Raw genomic sequence first — 11221 nt, forward strand, 5'->3', positions numbered from 1 at the left:
GAGTTTTGTATGGAGATGTACGAAATAAATCGCATACTCTTGGAGAAAAATTGGAACTATTGGAAAAGGGGGCGTGGCATCTTCCATACAAACCGAATTTTTCATACTGCCTATCTTTGGAAGTGTTCATGGTAGAGTTCCGGAACTTGGTATGGAGATATACGAAATCAATCGCATATAAATCGAATTTTTATACTGCATATCTCTGGTACAGTACTGGAACTTCGTATGGAGATATGTATATAGTTGAAATCAAGCCCATACTCATAGAGAAAATTTGGGCTATTTGAAAAGGTGTGTGAGGCCTACAAACGTACCGACCTTTAGCTATCTTTGAATGAATTTTTTTATTCTTCTGTAGGTGTGTTTGTGAGTAAAATCCTCCCGAATGGTTGTACGGATCTTAACGAAACTTTTTGTGTATTTGAGTGGGTCTCTGGATGGTTTAGTTTCACAATTTAATCCGACAGTTGGCGCTGTAGTTGAGTTATTACTAAAAATCTTATTTATGATCCGATTTGGCTAATGTTTTAAATNCATTTTGGGCAAGACGAAGTTCGCCGGGTCTGCTAGTATTCAATGAAAGGTAAACTTGATAAGTTAATATTAATACGAAATATTTAAGTTAACATCGAATCGTTCTCATTCGCGTAGCGTTTTGCTTTAATTTTAACACCAAAAATTTTTTATTCATATTTTTCAAAAATTTAAAAAAGAAGAAGTTTTTCTCTCCTGAAAAATTTTAAAAATGGACTTAGCCACTTTTCACTCTAAGTAACCGATATGTATTTCTTATTTGTACTTGATATTTAATACCTGTTTACAATTGATCACTGCATCGAACATGTAATTACCATTAGCCAATTCACCCCAATCCAAGATAATTATATTGACATCGTCCCGCTGCAGATAGGCATCTACAATTACATGTATGCTTTCAATATTTGCGTCCTCTAAGTAGCCATGTAAATACAGCACGGTATTTTTTGTTTTTGAGAAATTCGAGTCCTCGAGGAGCGACTTGTAGTCGTTAAGATCATAAATGTCGCTGTCGCCATAGGTCGGCCTGTAATAAAAAAATATTAATCAAAATACAATTTTTTAATTTCTAAATTACAAAATCGTAAAAATTCTGAAGAGGTGAATTCTGTCTTCTTACGCGGAAACTAAACAAAATTTTTACAAAATAGGAAGCATGGTTTTTGAGTTATGACAGTCTTTTAGTAAATGGCCGACGGTGACATGTAACAAGATCAACGGAAATAAGGTCAATTGACATTATTACCATTTCAAAAGCGAAATAAAGTCAACAAAAATTTGGAAATAAAGTCATTGACGCTATTTCCTCATTCAAATGGAAATAGCGTCAACAATGCTTAAAGTATGTCGGTTCATAGAAAAAAATTTTGTTTTTACAATAAACCTTGCCCCGTAAGTATTCTTTTTTAATAGATGAAAAAGGTTATTGCCAAATCCTCAGTGTGATGCTATTAATCCACACACAATCGTGAACTACCACCAATTGATTTTATTAAAAAATTTAAAATTGCGAATATAGTAAAAACACGATGCGAAAAACCAAACGCAAAACGCAGCTGGAATAAATACGAGAAATATTTGAAGAAAGGGTGTAGAAATGATCCAGAACTTGCAAAACATGTTTCGTTTCCACAAAAATAAAGCGAACACTATTAAATTGAACAAACAGTCCATGTACAAAAAACCCCGGAGGGACACTGAAAGAATGCTGTGTTTTAAATTAGCATATTTTGAACGAATTTTAAATGTCTAAGGTGGAAAATAAACCAACCTTTCTATAAGGAAACAATTATATAAAAAGAATTTTCTTACACTGTATTCATGTCTCCGCCAGAAATTTGTGACGACATCATTTAAAAGCATCTAAGGAGAACGACGACACTATTTGTTAGATGGCACATTCAAGCCAATGTGCCAAAATGCGGATATAAACAATTATTGATTATTTAATATCGGAACTGAGATCATGAAAGTAAATTGATTGGTGTTCACACACTTTTGAAACACAAATGATATGCTTTTTTACTGCAGACAAGTNGTTAGATGGCACATTCAAGCCAATGTGCCAAAATGCGGATATAAACAATTATTGATTATTTAATATCGGAACTGAGATCATGAAAGTAAATTGATTGGTGTTCACACACTTTTGAAACACAAATGATATGCTTTTTTACTGCAGACAAGTTGTTGCCAAAACACAGCAGAAATCTTCCAATAACTTACAAATATTCAAATGTGAAATATCGAGGGCTTAAATTCATTAATACCCTCTATCAAAACTAATTTGTGATTGTAGAAACCATCTGGGACTTATTACCTGTCATCACTGATTTCCAATTTATAATAGTGAAAATTCTTCTGTCAAGCGTTATATAAGGTAGCATTAATATCACCGATGACACTTAAATCTTTGGTGGATTTTTATATCAGAAACTCATCTTTGTGAAAAGTGTGCATAGAGAGGGTATTATTAAATATATGCCCTCGATATGTAAAATATACAAAAAAAATTTCTTTCAATGTATACAAAAAAAATCTACCTGCGTTACAGCCGCGTAGCGTGACGTGGTGTGGCGCGCAGACGTGGGCCGCCGGGAAGCTAAGCAAATTTAATCTTTGAAAGAGCAATAATTTCAATGGATTTTATTTCGCTTTTGAAAAGGTAATAATGTCAATTGACTTTATTTCGCACCAGGGCGAAAAGGGTGAATGGTCACACTGGCGGGCCAAAGCTCAGGACTGAGTAGTTTATTAAACATAGCTTCAGGCACTCCTAGATAAAAATTTATTCGCCTTAATGATTCGAGTGGAGTATCTTTTTTTATAAGACTATAGCAAGATAGTAGCTCGTTTGCTATTCCCGAATGCTTAGCAATATACCCAATCACATTGTCACTCGTAACAGAAGGCAAAACCGATGCAATATGAAGTCACTTAGTACGAACAGCAACATCGAGCTCCGAATTAACATTTAAACCAATGACACGCAATTGTTGTCGACTACATTTCTTCTTCTTCTTGAAAGTAAGCCACTCAGATTTTTGGTGAGCAAGCTGGTCATTGCTGTCACCTATAATAACAACTTCATCCGAGCGTACATCAGCAGACTCAGCAGGTAACAGAGACGACTCCGTATTATTGTTGGCAATGGTAGCAGAACTACAAGGGGCCACGCGCTTAGCTGACATAGCAGGAGAGAGCTGCTCCGCAGTAGAGGTCGTAACCTTAGCAGGCAGAGCAGCCGAGAGATCAGCACTAGCCAACGACGGCTCAGCGAGAGTATTAATGGCAATGACATCAGTAAGATCGGCACTCGAAGAAGCAGGAGAAATGCGCATAATCGACGATAACGCAGCAGCAGTATCAGCTTCAGCACCTTGCATTGTCCGCTTGGGCTGAGAACAAATTTCAATGATTTTTGACAAATTAGACGAGTTGCTCTTGGGAGGCGGGTCAATGCCCTTTCATCGAAAGCGCGTATTAATCGCATTTTCACTTGCATCAATGTTCATAGACTTCAACGTAGACTTGTCATTGTTCTTAACAGGGACGTGAACCGGTTTTGAACCGAACCGGTTTTGAACCGGAAAACCGCTTTTTTCTATTAATTAACTGAACCATTAACCGAACCGAAATTTTCCACAAATGTTTGATCCGACCCGAAAACCGAACCACTTTCCATAAAGGTTTAAAGGTTCGTTTCAACCAAGTTTTAATAGATAAATGTACCCACTTTTTTCTTTTTGTTAAACATGGTAATATCTACCATGTGACAGAAAGACAGAAGAAATACGTTTATGATAAAATTTTGGAAAACGAGCGTGGCACCGTCCACTTATGATCACATATATGTATCTCGGTAATCGGTCTACCAATTTATACCAAACTCGGTATTCCTATTGTGCTTGCCAAATAAAAGCAAAACGGTTAAAATTATTGAAATCAGACTAAAATTGAGGCCGCTTTTCATACAACGGTAAATTTCAGAAATGCTTGAAACTTCAATATTTCGAAATTTAAGGACGCTTAATTACTCAAAATTGATACACCCCGCTTACCATGTTGCGGTCGCTCTCGGAAAGGTGAAAATCATATATTTAATACTTGCGCCGGGTATTTAATGTTCGGCTCCGCCCGAACTTAGACTTTATTACTTGTTTGTTTTTCGAACCGTTCAACCGAACCGAAACCCCGGTTCAAATACCAAAAAAACCGCTTTGAGGAACCAATCCAAAAGTGCAAAAACGGTTCACGTCCCTGGTTCTTAACACCCGCAAGCACCTTCTGAATTTCAGCTAATGAAGAAGACCACACTTTTTCAAATTTAGAGAGGCACATAGGAATAGTGCAATTAACGCAGATATCACATCTAAACATAATATTCACGTTTACTTTTACAAGATTTAGGCAGTTAGAGTTTAAGTTAGAGCATTTTAAATGCACTTTTTGCCCACAGACACCGCAAGAGATAAAGTCATCTTTTACGATTTGTTTCTCACAGTTTATACACTTAGTCATCGCGATATCAGACCGAAGAGCAAAATGCAAAACACAGAGCAACGAAAAACACGTCTGCCCGCGACGACGGTCAACTGATATATTGTTACCTGTCACCATGACCGACATGTCTATGACTCGATCGAAAATTAATTTCGAACGGAACTGACTATAATTTTTCTCAATCCTTGCATCGAATCGTTTTTATTATGGAATGCCCGAAAATAATATACTCGTACGTCTCGCTAAGTATTTTATCGTGCTTCTCCAGTAAGTTTAGTCCTGCAAATGGTTTTTTTGAGAAGCCTTTCTTCGTGACTGAATTACACTCGGATTTTTAGCGTTTATTTAAAATGTGCGTTTCCTTAAGTATTACTTATAACAAGTTATGGTCTGATTATGCATACTTCGCATAACTTCGCACAACTTCGCATAACCTGCAAATTGTAATTTCGTATGTTCTTTGTACGTATTTTTTTATGTATTACCCAGAAATTGGCGGAACTTTTAAAAACTTAGCGATCTGTTTAGTTAAGATTTCGCTTCACATTTTCTTTTTTAAGTTACATTCTTATTGCACTGGTACAAATGGTTGTGCGAAGTTATGCGAAGTATGCATAATCAGACCTTTAGATATGTAAAATATTTTAGTAAGTTTCGTACCCATAAAATAACATAAATTTTGCAATTGTCAGATCAGCGTGGGATGATTTTAAGCCCATCAGTAATCCTGTAAGTAAATAAAAAAAACGATTATTTATCATCGGGCGCAATGTGCATGCAGCTGGCACTGGTAGTTAAATTAATGCAATAAATTATATCAGAAAGAATCCACGATGTGGAGAAGAAAGGTGGTGCCCATCCCGTACCGCTATTCCGCTATTCTCAGTGAATTTGACAGAATCGCCGTTTGTGTGACGTCACACTTGTGCAACTTATTTACATTTTTCTTGCAATATTTCTTCTTCTTGCATTCTTGCTCGCGTTTTGAACCAACTAACTTAACCAATGTGACGTCACACAAAAATTATTCTCAAAAATCCTCTCTTGGAAAAAAACCTGTATGTTTCTTTTGGTCAGAAGCACGGTTGCCACTAATTTTTTGTGGCCCAAAATTTAAAAAAGTGTACCAAAATATTTTTTAGAATTAAAATTAGTCTACATTTTCACCTAAATATTCATACATTGTATAAGTATGCGAATTTGTTACTTCATTACAAATTACATATTTTCTAACTATACTCTTTTTATTTACACCACAACCCAGCATATTTAAATTTCTTTGATCGACTACTTTCCAGGGAACAATTACACATTCTCTGAATAAAGGGTTTTCTTTTTCACTTTATCATTTTACAACTCGTCACTTTATAATATATATTGATATTAATAAATTTCAAGAAAAACTTATTCTAAAACATATGTTTAAGGCCGGGTAATAGCACATAAATATAAAAACAATACAAAACGTAGTTATATATCTAAATAACAATTATCTATTTTTGTACGATTTTAAAAATGTACCAAATCCAAAAGTTGTGTACCAGTGTACCAAACTAGAAAAAATGTGCCAAAAATGGTACATTTTGGCCAAAATGGAAACCGTGGTCAGAAGTTCTGCTGATTTTTCTGAAGACGCGCAGCGTATTTTGTATGGAAAACGATAAAGAACGTGCTTCGCAAGCGCGCTAGACTCGCTGTCACTTACATATGTATGTATACTTGTTGAGTTTTCCATACAAAACACGTTGCGCGTCATGAGAAAAATCATGATAACTTCTGACCTAATGCAATATACTGATTTTTTCTTTCTTTAAGTCTTCGTAATAAAACAAGGAATCGTAAATGCCCAGAAAAAATATTGAATTCGGATCAGAAGTTTATTTGTTTTAAATAATTGTTGGTATTACTTATACTAAATTTAAGCATAATCAATTTTTTTTAAATTGGATGTTTAAAAATTTTTTAAACAATATCTCTTGAAAAAATTAAATTCTTGCAAAACCGCTTTAGGTTATAATTTTTACTCCAGAATACTATAAAGTTATTGATATAACAACAAAAATTTAGTGGCCCACTTCAGAAAATTTCAGCCATACATAATGTGACCAACAGTGCCGGATTTAGGATCTATGGGCCCCTAGGCTTTTTGTATGGTGCGGGCCCCTTGGGTGCACTAAGGCAAACGGCGGCCACGACTCTTCCCCACATTTTAGTTTTTTTAAGTTGTAAACATAACCTAACCTTACAGGTAAAAATAACGATTAGGTTTTTCAATATAATCTTAAAATACATACTTTGTAAATTTTAAACCACGTTATATTTTTCAGAAAAATTCTAAGTACGCAGTTTTATAGCCATTAAATCTTAGTATACCAAGTGCAAGTTTGAAGTTGCTAAAAACCGCGAGAATAAACGCCAAAAAGTGCAGCCTATTTTACGTAATGGACGCCCGAAGTCGGTTTTTATCAGTTTCAGTTTCGAAAATGACCTTTCTTCTGAACTGTTGGTGACCATGAGAGAGAGCAACATTCTTAATGCAACTTCTACATTTGGGGAGCAATCTTTGACGTTATAATCAAACAAAAGTTTATACATCCATGTATCTTTGCTATCAACTTCTGGATTTTTCTCATAGTCTGTTTAAAACTGCATGTAAAAATGTTTAAATTGTATTACCTCGTTCACTAAATTGTCTTCCAAGACATTTTCGTATATCTCAAACAATTTTGTACTTTCTGAGAGCATTTCTTTATCACCGAGCATGTCTAATGTGTTGAGGACGTTCATGAACAAGTTTGAAGCAGTGATGAAATTGATGGTACAATTGTACTTTTTTGGTACATTTTGAATTCCAAAAGTACATGGGTACTACATCGACATTTTTGATACAATTTTGTCAAAACACGGCGCTACCATTGTGTATACATGGAAATTGGAATTTCTGTGGATGAAAATATTATCATCTTTTTCTACCTCATAGAAGTAAATAGTGGTGTTTCTTAAAAACGAAAGACTTCTTCTCCTTCAAGGGTTCTTCTTTCACAAGGGTTCCCTGTATTGCCAGCTCATCGGCTACACAGTTACCCATGATTTCGCTATGACCCGGAACCCAAATGAGCTTAATAGCGTAGTTATCCGATGCGGAAGTACAACTAGTCGTCACCATTTTCGCCTACATAAAATTGGTTACACTAAAGAGCAAACAATCCGAAGCCTCCTGTATTGCGGCTACCTCTGCTTGGAAAATGCTACAGTGATCCAGTTGCCTGAATTTCAGATTTATGGAGAGTTTTTTCTGTTTACACTTTTGAATCTAAACGAAAATTCGAGCAGCTGTTCGGACAGCTTGGAAATTGCTGCAAACTATACTGGATATTTTCCTCTTGTGAGATAACAGCTGCCATTTCACGGAAATTTTGTTGCTGGACATGTTTTACTGGAGATGTTAAGCGCACGTACCAATAGAGATACTTACCTATTTCAAAAACATATGTGTTCATATGTATGTATGGTCTTTTAAGTGTTGGAACTTTTTCGGCTGATTTAGTACTTTTTTCTTGGCCATTTGGCACGAAATTCAAAAACCTATTTATCATCCCTGGTTTGTCGGCCTCCACCTCTTTCTTAGTTCACTCCCAAGTGAGTCTATTACAGGTATGAAACTTTGGGTTCGAAATTTATTCGATGGTTTTTTAATGTCATACCTTTTTTAAAATAATTTAATTCTTTTTGCTTTATTTTCATTTAAACATAAACATATACATATGTACATTTTTTTTTATTTAATTTAATTTTTAAAAAACTTATTGCTAAAAGGCGAACAGCCTAACGCTAAGTCTTTCGAAAGACAGTAACGAGCTTTCAAGATAGTTGCAGAAGTTACACATTTCTTACGAGAGACTTTTGTCTTGCGAAAGACTGTCGTGAGTTGAAAGACAGTTGAAAGAATTGCCCGGATATATTAATTTTACACTACTTTATTTGAAAATTTGCCTTTAAAATTTTGTATAAGATAGCCGAATGACCGAACATAAAGCAATAAAGCTGTCAATTTATCCACTTGCTTATTGACCTTTTTTATATATTTTTTTGTGATGTTGCTTTGACCAGGCCTTGAACCCAGACCTTTCGGAGTGGTAGCGCGCACTGCTGACCACTACACCACAGCGGCCACAACTTTAGGTGCGCTTAAATTCTCTAACACATTCACCATAGCACTGTTTTCAATATTTTCTTTATTTCGTCACTAGACACGAATAAAAACGCGCTAGTGTTTTGACGGCGAAAAAAAGACGCGTAAAAAAACTTTCCGAAAAAAGACGCGTAACCTATTTTGTACATTCTGCTAACATTTTGTTACGCAAGCCTATTGGGTCGATAGCCATTGTCAACCATTATCGCGCCACAACTATACATATGTTGGTACCACTAGCGTGTGTCTCAACATGTTGCGCAGCATGTGTGGGAAGGCGCATTTGTAGTAACCCTGCAAAAAATTGTGCGACTAATCTCTAAAGCGAGTATTCCGAGATTACTCTCAATCGGGTACAATTGGACATTAATTAGTCGCAACTAGTCTTATACAGGTACTAATGGAGGTCAGTTAGTCTCGACTCATCCCTTATGGGTATAATTGGAGATAAATTAGTCCCCAACTCATCTCTAACGGGTACTATTAACGATTTAATGATATGTACGCACTTAGTCAATGAAATTTCATGTGCGGCGTTGGCACACAGAGAGAGTATTCGCCTAACAAAACTGAGCACCCCAGTTCGAATCTCAGCTGGCGCAAATTTTTATTTTTATTTTTTTAAAGTGACTAGTCGCTTTTTGTACCCATTCGGGTATAAAGGTTAACAATTAGTCTCTTCATAGGACACGCTCGAACAAAAGCGAACAGTTCATTCCATATAAAGAGATCAAAAGTGGTATTAGTCGCATGCTCCTTTGCGATTGCTCCCGGAGTCATCCCGGATTACTCCCATTTTTTGCTATCCCTGCGGCTCGAAAGGGCCCCAGCCAGCAAAGAAAAGTAAATTTTGTCGACAGTGCAGTTGAGACCAATTTTCCGTATCCGAAAACGCATACAAAAAACTCCTACAGTTATCATTAATTTTCGTATCCAGAAACAATGCAGTTTAGTTCAATTTTCCGTATCCGAAAACGCATACAAAAAACTCCTACAGTTATCATTAATTTTCGTATCCAGAAACAATGCAGTTTAGTTCAATTTTCCGTATCCGAAAACGCATACAAAAAAGTCCTATAGTTATCATCAATTTTCGATTTGAATTTGAAAGCAATAATTGTATTTTATTTGCTTAAGCTAAACATTTGAAAGCATATATGCTTAGTCGGCAGTGGCTGAGCGTGCAGAGGAGTATGCCGCTATTTGTTAGCTTCCAGAAGGTGCCGGGTTCGAATTCCGTCATGCGTTTCCTAATTTTATTTTATTTCTTTTGAACCATGCAAAGTATCTATGAAGTGCAGAAGGAAAGCGTATTGAACGAAAAATTCTATCAGACAAATTTCAGAAAAAACAGTTTCACAAACTGTTGTCTGTATGTATGTTTCTGCCGCACACTTTAGTGGGAAAACGGATCGTCAAAGTATCCGGAAATGGAATCAGTAAACGGACAAAAATCCGCACTTCATCCACTTTTTTGTCCTTTTTCGGATCGGTTTTCGGCTTTTTTGCTGGTTGGGGCAGTTGTGAGAATGAGTGTGTGAGTGTAAAATACTTTTGCAGATGACCTTTCGGTTATGCAGAAATTGCGTTTTATGCCTGTCCGCCCGCTATATAAAACCCCGACGAAACGCAACGCCACAGTTACGGAGTTGCAGTGTGCTAGTAAGAAAGTTTCGACAGTGCAGTGGGTGAAAGTGCGCGCGTTCAAACCGTTAAAGTTTAAATATAACAAGTAAGAAAGTCTAAGTTCGGGCGGAGCCGAACATTAAATACCCGGCGCAAGTATTAAATATATGTTTTTTCACCTTTCCGAAACCTTCCGCTAGATTGTAAGCCGGGGTGTATCAATTTTGAGTAAATTAGCGTCCTTCAATTTCGAAATATTGAAGTTTCAAGCATTTCTGAAATTTACCGTTATATGAGAAGCGGCCGTTATTTTAGTCCGATTTCAATAATTTTCAACGTTTTGCTTATATTTGGCAAGCACAATAACCACACCGAGTTTGGTACAAATTGGTAGAACGGTTACCGATATACTTATATGTGATCATAAGTGGGCGGTGCCACGCCCATTTTCCAAAATTTTACCATAAACGTATTTCTTGGTAAAGGATTGTTGCAAGCATCACTTTTGAATAAATTAGCTTCAATATTTACTGATTTATCGAAGATTTTGTATTTCTCTAAATTACCGTTATATGGGATGTGGGCGTGGTTATTGTCCGATTTTAAAAAGTTTCGGCGATTTTTTATGCTGTATCAAGGCCAATAACTGTGCCAAGTTTGGAAGAAATTGGTGCAGCGGTTACCAAGATATACACATGTAACCATAAGTGGGCGTGGCTACGCCCATTTTCCAAAAATTTATGATATTCTTATTTTTCGTATAAAACTTATTATAAATATAAATTTTGAGTGAATAATCTCCAGTAGTTACTAAAATATCGCAGTTTTCGTATTTCTGAAAATTACCGTTATATGGGAAGT

The 11221-nt window shown here is 36.0% G+C and overlaps 1 protein-coding gene across 3 annotated transcripts in view; it reads right to left on the minus strand.

Moving 5' to 3' along the window:
• The window catches only part of LOC108359968 (phospholipase A1 member A-like), a 155313-nt gene that overhangs the window by 72748 nt on the left and 71344 nt on the right, over positions 1-11221 (minus strand). For all 3 annotated transcript variants that reach the window (XM_017612085.1, XM_017612083.1, XM_017612084.1), the window contains 2 exons: positions 5203-5269; positions 817-1066 (listed from right to left, as the gene is read on the minus strand). In XM_017612085.1, coding sequence (XP_017467574.1) covers positions 817-1066; positions 5203-5261 — 309 coding nt within the window. In that variant the 5' untranslated portion in view covers positions 5262-5269. The remainder of the gene's footprint in view (positions 1-816; positions 1067-5202; positions 5270-11221) is intronic.

The sequence above is a fragment of the Rhagoletis zephyria genome, unplaced genomic scaffold, assembly GCF_001687245.7.
Source record: "Rhagoletis zephyria isolate East Lansing unplaced genomic scaffold, Rhagoletis_zephyria_1.1 Rzeph_scaffold_00497, whole genome shotgun sequence".
NCBI classification, from domain to species: domain Eukaryota; kingdom Metazoa; phylum Arthropoda; class Insecta; order Diptera; family Tephritidae; genus Rhagoletis; species Rhagoletis zephyria.